General features: G+C 41.2%; 1 protein-coding gene across 4 annotated transcripts; it reads right to left on the bottom strand.

The window, feature by feature from the left end:
* Positions 1 to 2,964: 2,964 nt before the first annotated feature.
* MED18 (mediator complex subunit 18) lies at positions 2,965 to 10,225 on the bottom strand. 4 transcript variants are annotated; one of them, XM_047085374.1, is made up of 3 exons: positions 10,097 to 10,225; positions 9,359 to 9,501; positions 2,965 to 3,878 (listed from the first exon to the last, which is right to left on the bottom strand). In XM_047085374.1, the coding sequence occupies exons 2-3, from the start codon at positions 9,429 to 9,431 to the stop codon at positions 3,325 to 3,327; spliced, it is 627 nt and encodes a 208-aa protein (XP_046941330.1). In that variant the 5' UTR covers positions 9,432 to 9,501; positions 10,097 to 10,225; the 3' UTR covers positions 2,965 to 3,324. The 4 variants fall into 4 exon arrangements, with proteins under 4 accessions (XP_046941330.1, XP_046941329.1, XP_046941332.1 ...); XM_047085373.1 differs by having other exon boundaries at positions 10,084 to 10,225; XM_047085376.1 differs by lacking the exon at positions 10,097 to 10,225 and adding an exon at positions 9,783 to 10,068.
* Positions 10,226 to 14,072: the final 3,847 nt, after the last annotated feature.

A 14,072-nucleotide genomic window follows, 5' to 3' on the forward strand; every position in this document is an offset into this window, starting at 1 on the left:
TATGGTCACATAACTCTACATATTGCAAGACAAGCATCACAGACATACATCAAACATATCAGAATGGGTGCCTATAGGATAGAGGGAAGGAAAGTAGAGTTTAGGAATAAAGGGGAAGAGTACAAAACAAGAAAAGGGACTTGCCTGAATCATTATGCTAATATGCTGTGAAGAAAGGAACAGGATTTACCCATTTATGCAATCTGTAACTGAGGGGGTGGGGGAAACTATCTTGAAAACATTCAGGGGAAAGCCAAGAACAGGATTCCAGAGCCAGAGAAATAACTAGCTACCCAACTTGGAAGCTGCCCCATCTTAGAACTTATCATTTCATGAGATAATGCCAGCCTTACTGTTTAAGGTAGCTTTGGGCAGGTTTTCTGTTACTTGTAGTCTAAAGCATCCTAACAGAATATTCATATAATATTTCAAGTAACTGAGATCCAAAGAGAATTATGATTTGTCCAATGTAGCTCAACTGTGGTGTGATCTAAGTGAAGGTTCCAGAAAAAAAATGAACATTTTGAATAACCTACAATTTTTAGCAAGCCAAACTCTCTCCAGTGTATTAAAAAAAAACTCTACAAGTATTAAAATGAGCAACACATTTATCCCACTAAGAACTGTGACTTAAAAAAAGAAAAAATTAAATACAAATGATAAATGGGGAAAATTTTTATAAAAGCTCTTTATAAATGACTAGATAAGATGAACAATCAATGAAAAGGCAAGTCACGTAAGAAAAAAATGTCCAGTAAACAAAAAATTTTAATCTCACTGATGACTATTTTAAAAAGAAAACTAAAACTAGTTACCATTTATCATCAAATGGGGAAAACAAGTTTTCACAGTCACACCCAGTTTTGGCAACATTTTTGGGAACCTCATCTACCGCTGGTGGGAGTGAAAACTGGGACATTTCTGGAAGGCATTTGGCAATGCATGGCAGAAGTCTTAAAATAGTGCATACTCTTTGACTCAACAGTTCCCTAGGATTTATCCTTAAGAATAGTCAGAGATGTCAATGATGATGTCAACAATGAAAAACACTAGCATTACAGGATTATTTATAAAAGCCAAAAATTGGGAACAAACTAAAAATCCCAAAGTATGGGAATCAATTAAGTTATGAAAAATCCATAAGGGATACAGATAGCAATTATAAATATCAATATTTACACACCAACTAATTAATAGCTGTATAGCCCAGAGAAAGCTGACTAATCTCTACCTCGGTTTCCCTGTTTAAATGAAGTTTTTTGTTTGTTTTTACAGAAGGACACTATAGTCTAATGTCCAGGAAAGATGTTAATGATAAACAGAAAAAGGAGGGTATAAACCAGTATATATATATTTTTTAATGTTTATTTTTGAGAGAGTGCACATAGAGAGTGCACATGAAGGGCATAGAGAGAGGGAGACAGAGGATCTGAAGTGGGCTCTGTGATGACAGCAATAAGCCCAATGTAGGAACTGAACTCATGAACTGTGAGTTCATGACCTGAGCTGAAGTCGGACGTTTAATTGACTGAGCCACCCAGGTGCCCCAGAGTAATTTTATAAAATAAATATACCTTGGGGTGCCAGGGTGGTTCAGTCAGTTAAGCATCCAACTCTTGATTTTGGTTCAGGTTATGAGATCAAGCCCTATTCAGGCTCTGTGCTGAGCCTGGACCTTGCTTGGGATTCTCTCTCTCCCTCCCTGTCTGCCCCTCCCCCACTCATGCTTTTTTTTTCCTCTCTCAAAATAAACATTAAAAAATATATCTCATATATATAAATTTATAAAAGACTAGAAGGATATATACCAGAATAGAAATAGGTTATCTCTTTGAATAATAGGATTATAGGTTATTTTCTTATTTTTGTTTGTATTTAAAATTTTTTCAATAAATGTGCCACTTTGGTTAAAGGTAAAAACTACCACCTCTATCAAAAAATTTTGGGGCACCTGGGTAGCTCAGTCGGTTGAGCGTCCGACTTCAGCTCAGGTCACGATCTCACGGTCCGTGAGTTTGAGCCCTGCGTCGGGCTCTGTGCTGACTGCTCAGAGCCTGGAGCCTGTTTCAGATTCTGTGTCTCCCTCTCTCTCTGACCCTCCCCATTCATGCTCTGTCTCTCTCTGTCTCAAAAATAAATAAACGTTAAAAAAAAATTAAAAAAAAAAAAATTTTAACATTTTTTTTAAGTTTGTTTGTTTACCTATTTACTTTGAGAGACAGAGAGAGACAGAACATGAGCAGGGGAGGGGCAGAGAGAGAAGGAGACACAGAATTCAAAGCAGGCTCCAGGCTCTGAGCTGTCAGCACAAAGCCTCACACGGGGGGCTCAAACTCATGAACTGTGAGATCATGACCTGAGCCAAAGTTGGACACTTAACTGACTGAGCCACCCAGGTGCCCCTGTTTATTTATTTAGAGAGAGACAGAGATAGTGTGGGCAGGGGAGGGGCAGAGAGAGAGGGAGAAGAGAGAAAACCCCAAGCAGGCTCTGCACCACCAGCACAGAGCCTGATGCAATGCTTGAACTCACAAAACCGTGAAATCATGACCTGAGCTGAAACCGAGAGTCAGACGCTTAGCCAACTGGCACCCCCCAGGCACCCCTCACCTCTACCAAACTTAAAACTAAAAACTGCCAGGCGCCTGAGAGGCTCAGTTGGTTAACTGGCGGACTCTTGATTTCAGTTTAGGTCATGATCTCACAGTTCACAAGATCAAGTCCCACATTGGGTTCCACGCTGATGGTATGTGGAGCTTCTTCTGATTCTCTCTCTCCCTCTCCCTGTCCCTCCTCCTCTCACACTTGCTCTCTCTCAAAATAAATAAACTTAAAAAAGAACATTAAAAAAAAAATAAAAAAATAATAAAACTAAAAACTGCCTTTTTTTTTTTTTTTTTTGTTCCAACTGGTAGTTAATCTACCCCAAATTAGCAGGGTAACAAAGAATCAAAATCACAGATGTTTTTCTTCATAGGCTTTATTACCAACTAATACAAGCTCACAGCCTCTACTTTACAAATCTGATACACAAATAGCAAAAAGAAATTCAAAAGATTTTTCTTTCTAAAAGCTAATTTATTCTGGTTTTCCATCTTTATACAGAGGAATTGGATAGATTCTTCAGGTTATCCTGAGCCTTTAATCTGGAAAGCCTGTCACAAGTTTGCCACATGAGGAAAACTGTGCAAAGAACCAACTAAGTTCTCACTGTCCTCCTTTCTGAGGGAAGAATGCCTGGCTGGCAGTGGTGAAAAGAATTTACTACATTTTCTTTTTTGTAACAGGTGAGGGCAGGCCCCAGTGGCAGACAGGCTGTCTTAGTCACATGAGCCTTTTGGGGTCTATTTTCTCTAGGTGAACCAGAGGTTTCAGCTGCTCAGCAAAGTTCCTCATGTCATCAGAGACCATGTCCTGCCCAGCTGGTGCAACAACACTTAGTTCCACGAGATAAGAAAGTGACAAGGCCTCAGTGCTGTCTGTGTTTCCTGGCACCAGGATGCGGAAGATCTTGTACACCATAATCTTCATGATACCCTTACGAAATAAGTGACCCTTGGCGACAAACTCATGGTCCATGCGGAAGCCCATTTCCATTAAGAAGTCAGTGAGGTTCTCAGATGTTGCAATGTCCACACAATTTCGCACCAGGGCATGGCGGTTCTTGTCTCCCATTTCTGGCTGTCCCAGGTAGCGCAGATGCCAGGGTGCCCCTCCCCTATCCATAGAACGCCGGGCCCTTAGAACAAACGGACTGGCCTGCTGGCCCTTAAGGAGGAATACCATCTCATGGTCAAGGAAAGTCTCGGGTTCCATGTTGTCGCACAAACCACGAAGGCGGTGGATGAGGCTTTCCAAACTGTGATCTAAAACGCTTCCTGAAGAAGGAAAGAGCATTGTTGAGTCCCATCTTTAATTTAGGGTACTGGGATTAGTAAAAGATTGAAAAAACTTCAATGAAAAACCAAAACAGTTTACTGCAGTGTTCTGTAAAGTACTGGTCCAATATATGAGATTTTTGAGGGATTATACTGCCAAAGTATTGGACAACATTATGATAAAGTTAATTCCCTTTCAGTGTTTTGCACTGTCTCATCTGGTAGTACTAGTCCTTAGGCCTAGTCCTTAGGCCTTCTCTAAATGCTAATCTCCAGCAGGCTTTGGGTTCAGGGTCTTTAACAGCAAGAGCATCTATCTAGAATAATAACAACACTCTTTTGTTGCCATTTATTTAAAAAAATTATCTTCTATTTCCAGCAAACACAAGTTTTCCATCTGTAGATTATAACACTTCTTTTTTACATACTATATTGAAGTAAGACAACCAAATGCTCCATAGAAATACACTAATCTTTGTTCTCTTATTCATCCTCCTAGCAGCATTTTGGTAAGATTATTAGATTATACCCACTTTAAAATCTATCTTCTCTTGGCCTCTGGGACACAACTCTTAGTTCTTCACCTAATTCACTGACCATTCCTTTTAAGTCTACTTTGCTGGGTCTTTCTCATCTTCCCTAATTACTAGAGGATCCTAGGACTCAATCCTGGTCCTCTTTATCAACAATCTCTTCCTCCCTAGGTGACCTAATTTAATGCTATGGCTTTAAATATCATCTATGGCCTGAGGACTCCCATATTTATATCTCATGAACTACAGACTCATATATCCAACTGTCTACTCACCTTCTCCACTTTGATACCTAACAGACATCTTCACCTTCATATGTTCAGTATCCAGCTGTGGGATTTCCTCCAGAATCCTATTCCTTCTGCAGTCTTCTCCATCATAATCAATGGAAACTCTCTGCCTCCAGTTGCCCAGGCTCCAAACCACAGAATCATCTGGAGTCCTTACTTTCCCCCACACCTACATCCAATCCATATGTTTAAAATACATGCAGAATCCAACCACTTCTCACTCCCTCATTCATTTCCATCTGGTCCAAGTTTCCTTCATATCTTGCCTGTTTTTTCCAATAGCTACTTCTACCCTTGCCTGCTTCTTCTCCACACAACAGCTAAATGTTCTTTTTAGAATAGAAGGCAGATAATGACACTCTTCTGCTCAGAACCCTCCAATGGCTTCCTGTGTCATTCAAAATAAATCCCAAAGTCTTTACTATCATCTACAAGGCCCTATACATTGTGGTCTCTACCAGTCCAGCATTATTTCCTTCACTATCCCCCTACATCACTCTCTCCAGCCACAGTGATCTTCCTGCTACTCCCTGAAAATGCCAAGTATTTGATAAACTATTGCTCTTCAGAGCCCCTTCCCTTATTCCCTACACGTAGAACTTTTTTCTCACCAGTATTTGCATGCCTCATCCCATCACTTTCTTTCAGTCTTTGCTCAAGTATCACTTTATCAGAGACATCTTTTCTAATCACCCTAAATGAAGACTGCAGGTCTCCCTCCAATCACTTTCCACCTCCCTGCTTTAGTTTCTTTTAGCATTATTACTTCGATTCTTTTGTCATCTTTCAATATATCAATTGTGTATTGATACTTTTTTTTAATTTTTAATTTTTTTTTTTTACATTTTTTATTTTTGAGAGACAGAAAGAAACAGAGCATGAGCAGGGGAGGAGCAGAGAGAGAGGGAGACACAGAATCAGAAGCAGCCTCCAGGCTCCCAGCTGTCAGCACAGAGCCCGTCGCAGGGCTCGAACCCATGAACCATGAGATCTTGACCTGAGCCGAAATTGGACACATAACTGACTGAGCCACCCAGACTCCCCTGTGCATTGATACTTTATTCATCTTTCTTCCTCCACTGCTAGGAACATATTCAAATGTTTATTGAATAAATCTGTTAAAGTAAGAGTATATACTGTTACCGTGGTAAACATTGATAATGGGACTCAAAGGAATGAATTTTTGGCAATGGACAGTGTTATAGGAAAAGCAATAACAGATTAAATACAGGATGGAAGATCATGGGAGCAGGGAACAGGTCCTACATTCAATACATTGTACCCTATATTCGGGACAGTATCAGACGTGTTTGTTCATTCCTCAAACATTAGAGCTTTTTAAGTGTTTAAGTTCATTCAACCTATACTTCTTCTTTTTTTTTTTTTAATAATGTTTATTTATTTATTTTTGAGAGAGAGAGAGTGGGGGAGAGGCAGAGAGGGAGGGAGAGAGGATCCGAAGTGGGCCACAAGCTGACAGCAGTGGGCCCGATGTGGGGCTCGAACTCATAAACTGGAGATCATGACCTGAGGACAAGTCAGACGCTCAACTGACTGAGCCACCCAGGTGCCCCCTCAACCTATACTTGAATTCCAGGCACTATGCTAGGAAGTAGAGGTCTATGTCCTCATGGAGATTAGAATTTAGTGGGGGAAACAAAAAATAAATAAGTATGTGAAGAGAAATACAAGGAAATAAAAGGGGGGTGGGATAGAGAGCAATTGGTGGGGGTGGAGAAAAGACCTGAGGGGTGGGAGTCAGAGAAGGTCTCCCTAAGGGGCTATAACAGAGCTGAGACCTGAGGATGAAAATGAGATGGTTATTTGAAGAGCTGGAGAAAACTACTGAGGCAGAGAGATCATTAAGCTCTATGGCACAGAGGCAGGAAAGGAGCTGGGGAATTCAAGAAAATGAAAAGGTATCAGTGTGCCTGAAGTGCAGTGAGTGAGAAGGAAGACACCAGTGAAAGGGGGATGTGGCCTGGGCCACAGTGTGTAGGCCTTACACACAGTCTCTGGTGAGGGTGGTATTTTACCCTAAGGTCACCAGGGCAGCTATGAGCTCCACACTTTATTTTCAACAAAACAGGGAAAGACATGACCGATTTATACTATAAAAGAATCATTCCAGGAAAACTGGTATGGACTCTTCAACAAGACACGGTCATGAAGAAAAAAAGTGTGAGTGAGGGGAGACTGATCCAAATTAAAAGAGACTTAAGAGACACAATTATCAAATCTAATGCGTACAACTTGATTGCATCCTGGTTCCAAAACACATTTTGGGGACAACTGGGGGGAAACTTTTGAATATGGACTAGATGTTAGATGATATTGAAATATATTATTAATTTTCTTAAGATAATAATAATGGCATTAGGGCTATGAAGAAAATTATCCTTTGGGGCATCTGGGGTGGCTCAGTTGGTTAAGCGTCCGACTTTGGCTCAGGTTATGATCTCACGGTTTGTGAGTTTGAGCCCTGCATCTGGCTCTCCGCTGTCAGTGTGGAATCTGCTTTGGACCCTGTCTCCCTCTCTCTGCTCCTCTCCCACTTGCATGTGTACTCCCTCTCTCAAAAATAAATACACATTTTTTTTTTTAAAGAAAAATATCCTTGTTTTTTAGAGACGCAGACTGAAGAGTTTAGGGGTAAAATGTTATAACGTCAGAGATTTTCTTTAAGAATAGCAAAAAAGGGGTGCCTAGCTGGCATAGTCAGTAAAGCATGCGACTCTTGATCTCAGTGTTAAGTTTGAGCCCCATGTTGGGTGTAGAGATTAAAAATAAAATCTTAAAAAAGGAAAAAAAATAGCAAAAAAAAAAAAAAAAGAGGCAAATATGGCAAAATGTGGCAGTGTGCAGAGTCTGCTTGAGATTCTCTCTCTCTCTTCTCTCTCTCTCTCCCTCTCTCTATGCCCCTCCCCCACTCACTCTCTCTCAAAAATAAATAAACATTTTTTTAATCAAAAAAAAAAAAAAAAAAAAAGACCCAGGCTGAGATCAAGAATCAGATGCTTAACCGAATAAGCCACCCACGTGCCCCAATAAGACAATTTTTTAAAAAGATGGACTGTTATTTGGAAAGAGACAGATAATCAAAAGTGGAAGCAATGTGGTGAGTAAAAGTTTACGAAAGTAGGTCAGAAGAGTGATGATAAGCCAGGATGTGGTCCTACAGGTACAGAAAATACATATTTAAAATATATTTTGGGGGGCGTCTGGGTGGCTCAGTCAGTTAAACGTCTGACTCTTGATCTTGGCTCAGGTCATGATCTCACAGTTTGTGGGTTGAAGCCCTGCATTGGGCTCTGAACTGACAGTGCGGAGTCTGCTTGGGACTCTCTCTCCCTCTGTCTCTGCCCCTCCCCTGCTTGTGCTCTTTCTCTCTCTCAAAACAAATAAATAAACATTAAAAAAAATTAAATATACTTTGGAAGTAAAATGAGTAAGACTTAGAGATGGGCTAGCTATGGGAGTAAAGTGAAAAACAGAGACTGACTCCTAAATGTTTCGTTCTTGCAACTGGTGAATGACAGTGGCACTGACTGAGTTGGGAAGGACTGAATGAGAGGTAGCCTGAGGAATGAGAATAACCTTATGTTGTTCATACTAAGTTATTACAAGAATAATCTGAATTAAAGACTAAACTCTTCCACTAAACATTATATGACCTCCTGAAAATCACTACCCTCTCTGGAGTTTTCTCATCTGGGAAAACTGCTTTACCTATTTCCTGATCTATAAGACGGAGCTAATAATAGTATCAGGGAATCACCATATGATCCAATAATCCCACTTCTGTGCACATATTGAGAATTCAAAGCAGGATCTTGAAGAGAGATTTGCACACCCATGTTTGCTGTAGCATTATTCGCGATAACCAAGAGATGAAAGCAACCCAAATGACAGATGCATGGGTAAAGAAAACGTATTTACACACAATAAAATGTTATTCGGCCTTAAAAAGGGGGATCCTGTCACACGCTACAATAGGGATAAACCTTAAGGACATTAATGCCAAGTAAAATAAGCCAGTCAAAAAGACACTGTATGATTCCACTCATATGATGTATCTAAAGTAGTCAAAATCAGAAACAAAGTAGAAAGGTGGTTACCAAGGGCTGAGGGGAGGGGAAAGGAGCAATTAGTGTTTAATTGGTACGGAGTTTAAGTTCTGCAAGATAAAACAATTCTAGAGATCAGCTATACAACAATGCGAATACACTTAACACTACTGAACTGTACACTTAATTTAATGTTACATGTTTGTGACCATAATTAACATTTAAACTTTATTTTTTTTTAATAATTTTTTTTAACGTTTATTTATTTTTGAGACAGAGAGAGACAAAGCATGAATGGGGGAGGGGCAGAGAGAGAGGGAGACACAGAGTCGGAAGCAGCCTCCAGGCTCCGAGCCGTCAGCCCAGAGCCCGACGCGGGGCTCAAACTCATGGACCGCGAGATCGTGACCTGAGCTGAAGTCGGACGCTTAACCGACTGAGCCACCCGGGAGCCCCAACATTTAAACTTTAAAAAGTTGTTGTCTACTGGGTGCCAGAAATTATGCAGGCTGCCTTTAACAGCCTCTCACCTCCACAGATGCTGAACAGAAAGAGGAAAACAGGCCATCCAAGTTGCCTTGTTCACTTACCTTGCAGCAGGTACTCCATCATATTAATGGTGCCTCCAGTGACAGGCATCATGGTGACTGGAGGTGCCTCCATGGTCTCCGATTAAGTTGAAAACAACAGAACTGATTTCGGAGTCCCCAGTCAAGTAAAGCACAAGAAACACCTGAAGAAGAGTTACATTGTTAATACATCAGAAGGATGGAGAGACAACAGATCTGCTCGAGTCATTGGCCTTGACATCAAAAGATTCATTTACCCATTCAAACTTTTTGAGTAGCTGGTATAGGCCCGTTTCAGGAACTGATGATACAGAAATATACACAGGAGACTTGGTCATGGAGTTACAGCATAATCTTCTAGTCTCAAAGTCTGAAATCTCTAAAAGTTTTCTGTGCAATCTTGAAGAAGTCATCAATCCTCTCACCCTGGAACTCAATGTCTTACCTATAAAATGGGGCCAACTGTATTTCACCTCCAAGACTTTGTGACTCGGGCATGCGATAACATTCAGACCCGAAAAGTGACTTAAGAGACTTTGTCTACTCTTTCATTTACAGATGAAAATATTGTGTCTTTGGGAGAGGGGCCCAAGGACACAGGAAGTCGGTGGCAGAGCTTGGATCAGACTAAAATCTAGGCGTTCCGCCTCCCTGAAAACGCCTTTCAAAGCCAGCGAGGCGGAAAGTGTTTTTAAGAGGATGGTTTAGGTCCCTTAAGTCAGCATCAAAGACACGTGCCCACTTACACTAGAAACACACCTCCGAGCGCGCTGTAGTCTCTACTCGCAAAATGGGTAATATATTCACCCCAGCACGTCGGAGCCTTTAAACGACAATTAGCCCCCAGCCCTAAAGTTAAAGCCCTCTGGGTGTTGCAACACCTCTTCTTCGCCTTTCCATTTCCGGCAAGAGGCGGTCGTCACGTAAATCTCCACACCGACGTAAGGGTGCCGAGAAGGGATAAAAAGCTCCTCTTTTCTGGCTCGCAAGCAGAAGCGCATGCGCAAGATGCCTTGCTGCGGTATGGGGGATGGTGGCTTCTTTTGGAGCGTTCCTCTGGGATTTACCGGTGTCGTTGATGTCATAGGCCACCCTGTAGGAAAATATTTTTTCAAGTTCGACGACCTGGAAAGTTTTGCCTTAGGAAATCTCTTGACGGGCAAAAGAGAGCCTGGGAAAGGGAGCTGCAGAAAGCAGAGGAGAGAGGATGAAAAGACACCCTTTACTGCGAAGTATAATGTTCTGAACAACTGGGGAGCTTAGCAAAACACTTAATATTTGTTCACTTTACTGTATATATTTTACTTCAAGTTGAAAATATAGGGAGATAAGTAAATTTAACGAATGTTTGTTGAACGTTGATTTGTGTTGAGTGTATAAGGTGCGGACAAAGTGAGGACTAGAGTGAAGTGGATGAGGCACTCTCCTGGAATGAAAGAATCAAAGGGACACCAGAAATTCAGTGGCTGTTAAGGACAGCCGAAATAGGACAAGAGAAGTGACAGCCAGAGGTTGAGAGGGGCCAGAGAATCATAAAAGTAGGCATAGATTTGCCACCTCTTTGTAACATAATGGTTCCTAACAAAACCTTGGATCAAAAAGATTAATTTGGTTTGTAATGTTTCATTAATGTTTATAATGTTGAAAGAGAGCAGGAAAGTGGGTAAATAAAAATGTTGGTGCCAAAAAAGAAAGAAAGACAGTGGCTAAGATAAATAATATTTTAATGCAATATGTTACAAATTTAATGCAAACAATACTGAACAGAATATCAAAATTTAATATTTGATCCTCACAGCAGCCCTATGAGCCACGTACAATCATTACTGTAATTTCACTGATGGGGAAACCCAGGCAACGAATTGTTAGCATACAAAGGAGTGGAGAGACTGCGATACAAACGTAAGATGGTTGACTTCAGAGCCCTCTCTCTTAATTACTTTACTGTACTGTACTTGCACTTCTAGCTCTAGTTCCCCTGCTGTTACCTACACCACCTCCCATTCATTTTTTTTAATTGAACATTTCTTGAAAGTCTAGACTGTTCCAGACTTTCTGTTAGCTGTTGACTCCATCTGTACCCTCAAAAGAGTTTATAGGCAAGTTGTGGGAATCAGAGGGTCAAACTAAGGAGCCTGTACCATGTGATTTGATTCAATAGAAAAATGAGGTATCAACAGCTCAGCTGCTTTGGAAGCAAGCAGGACACTTGATCCATCGTGGGGGCATCAATGAAGGATTCCTGGAAAAGGTCATCAAAGCCCAGAGTAACTTGAAGGATCAATAGGTGTTAGATAAAGAAGGGGGGAAAGGGAGTTTCAGGTGAGGGGAGTAGCATGTACAAAAGGACACAGAGTTAAGTAGAATTAGGGTATAGAATCTGAGGTTAGGGGCCAAAATAAACGAGTCCAGGGAAGGAGTAAGGCCCCAAATCCAGAAGAATTTGCATGCCAGTCTAAAGAACATTTGTGAGCTTTAAAAAGATCACCCGGGGGACCCCTGAGTGGCTCATTTGGTTAAGTGTCGGAATTTGGCTCAGGTCATGATCTCACAGTTCTTGAGTTCGAGAGTGCATCAGTCTCTGCACTGAGGAGCCTGCTTGGAATTCTCTCTCTCTCCCTTTGTCTGCTCCTTCCACTCACTCTCTCAAAATAAATAATACAAAATAAGAAGATCACCCTGGTTGCAATGTGGAGAAAAGCTTGAGAAAGGAGAGCTTGGAGAAAGAAGACCAGTGAGGAGCTTTGACGCAACTCCAGCTGAGAAGTAATTGCAAGAAAAAAGAGATTTTAGAAATACAGAATGATTTGATGACTAACCAGACCTAAAGATAGAAGGAGTCACAGGTGTCTAGATTTCTACCTTGGGTGGCCACGGTAGTGCTTTTTTTCTGAGCTAGGAAACACAAAGCAGTGTGGGTGAGGCAGGAAAGGTGAGTTCATATGTAGATACATTGAGCATGAGGTGTTTATGAAACACACAAGTGGTAGTGCCCAGCCAGAGTTAGAAGAGAGAGAGCTGGGCTGGAGGTGGTCATTTCAGAGTCAGGGCCTCATAGATGGTAGCTGAAGGCATGAGAATAATTGAGATCACCCTGAAAGAGTGTAGAACAGGAAGACAAGATGGCTAAGCAACTGGACCTTGCACAGGACTCTGATGGTTATTAAGGCTGCATATACCCCAGGGCTTAGGATGTGCCTCCTGATCTGCCTAGTGATTCACAGTGTTGGGCAGAATGACAAGCTCTCAGCGCTCTAATGACTGGAGGAGGTTGCGAAATTGCTGGCCCTCTTTTTTTCATATACAGACACCAACTTTGGAAAGTCCAGTGAATTATGGGTCCTTTGAGGCACCATAGTATTTATCCAAATTTTAGCTGGCATTTCAAGGTAGGGTTAAATTAAAAAAGAAAAAGATGGACAGGAAATCTGTGAACAAAATGGTAAAACTTGGACAAAGTCTAGGAGTTACAGGGATGGATTTTTCTGATGAGGCTGTGAGGCCTGGAGCCTAGGATGGGCCTCACTTCTGTCCTCTGCCACTACCCAGCTGTGCTACCTTGGGCAACTCACTTCCCCTCTCTGGGCCTCAGCTTCCTTTCTTGTGAAACAGAGATAAAAATAGTACTTTTTAAGGTGGAATTTGCAAAAATAAAATGAGATGTTCATGAAACAGCACAGTGGCTGGCTTATTGTAAGCAATCAATAAATGGTTGTAACTGTTACTGGTTTCATATCTTGTATCTCATTTGTGCAAGCACATTCTGTCTTATTGAATATATTTTGTGCATGTTTCATCTCCCTGGTACAGATTATGAACATCCTGAAGGGAAGAATCATCATTTTCTTCACATAATGTGTGTCTTAGCTGGAGCTGCTATACCAAAATGCCATCAAATGGGTGAATTATAAACAATAGAAATTTATTCTTCACAGTTCTGGAGTCTAGAAGTATGACATTAGGGTACCAGCAGGGTTGGGTTCTGTGAGATCCCACTTCTGGGCTGCTGTTGCTGACTTCCTGTATCCTCACATGGTGAAGAGCAGAGTAAAGCAAACTTCTCAGGACTTTTATAAGAGGACTTTTTATAAGACCACCAATTCTATTCACGGGGGCATTTCCATCATGACCCCATCTAATCCTAATCACCTCCCAAAGGCCCCACCTCCTAGTACTGTTACATTGGAGGGTAGGGGTTCAACGTACAAACTTGGGGGGAGACACAACATTCAGTTCATAATAATGTAGTAGGTGTTCAAAAATTTTGTTGAAAACATCACAATTACTACCGATTATTGAACTGTTGCTCTACACCAATAACTTGTCACTATATGTGTGTAGATATGCCAAATACTGCTAAAATGTACATATTACCATCTCGATGTTACAGAAGAGGAAAAAGAGGTTTAGAGAGGTAAGGTGACTTACCCAAAGCCAAATGCCAGCAAATGGCAGAACTCATTCACAAGTTCAGTTCTTTCTGACACCAAGCTTGTCTCTTTATCATGCTTCCTTCTGAATTCCTGGGCTGTTTCTCCACAGTGACTTTCCCTAGTTACTACAGTTAGTGCCAGCAAAGGAGGAGAAAAGTTTATACATTAATGCTTCCCAGCCAGTCACCAGACTGGGCTCAAAGAGTTAGTTAAGACCAGTTTTTAAGCAGTCTTCATTAGGACAGCAGACCATCAGTATGAATTTCCAGACACATGTACCTATACACAGTTTCTTCATCAGC

The sequence above is a fragment of the Lynx rufus genome, unplaced genomic scaffold (genome assembly GCF_022079265.1).
Source record: "Lynx rufus isolate CCGP_SWC_20201006 ecotype Redwood Valley unplaced genomic scaffold, mLynRuf1.p SCAF_2, whole genome shotgun sequence".
In the NCBI taxonomy this organism is placed as follows: Eukaryota; Metazoa; Chordata; class Mammalia; order Carnivora; family Felidae; genus Lynx; species Lynx rufus.

Coding starts and splice junctions, on each gene's coding strand:
- MED18 (XM_047085374.1), bottom strand. CDS start 9,431: ATGGAGGCACCTCCAGTCACCATGATGCCTGTCACTGGAGGCACCATT. Junction 3,879..9,358: donor GATGGAGTACCTGCTGCAAG/GTAAGTGAACAA, acceptor TTCCTTCTTCAG/GAAGCGTTTTAGATCACAGT.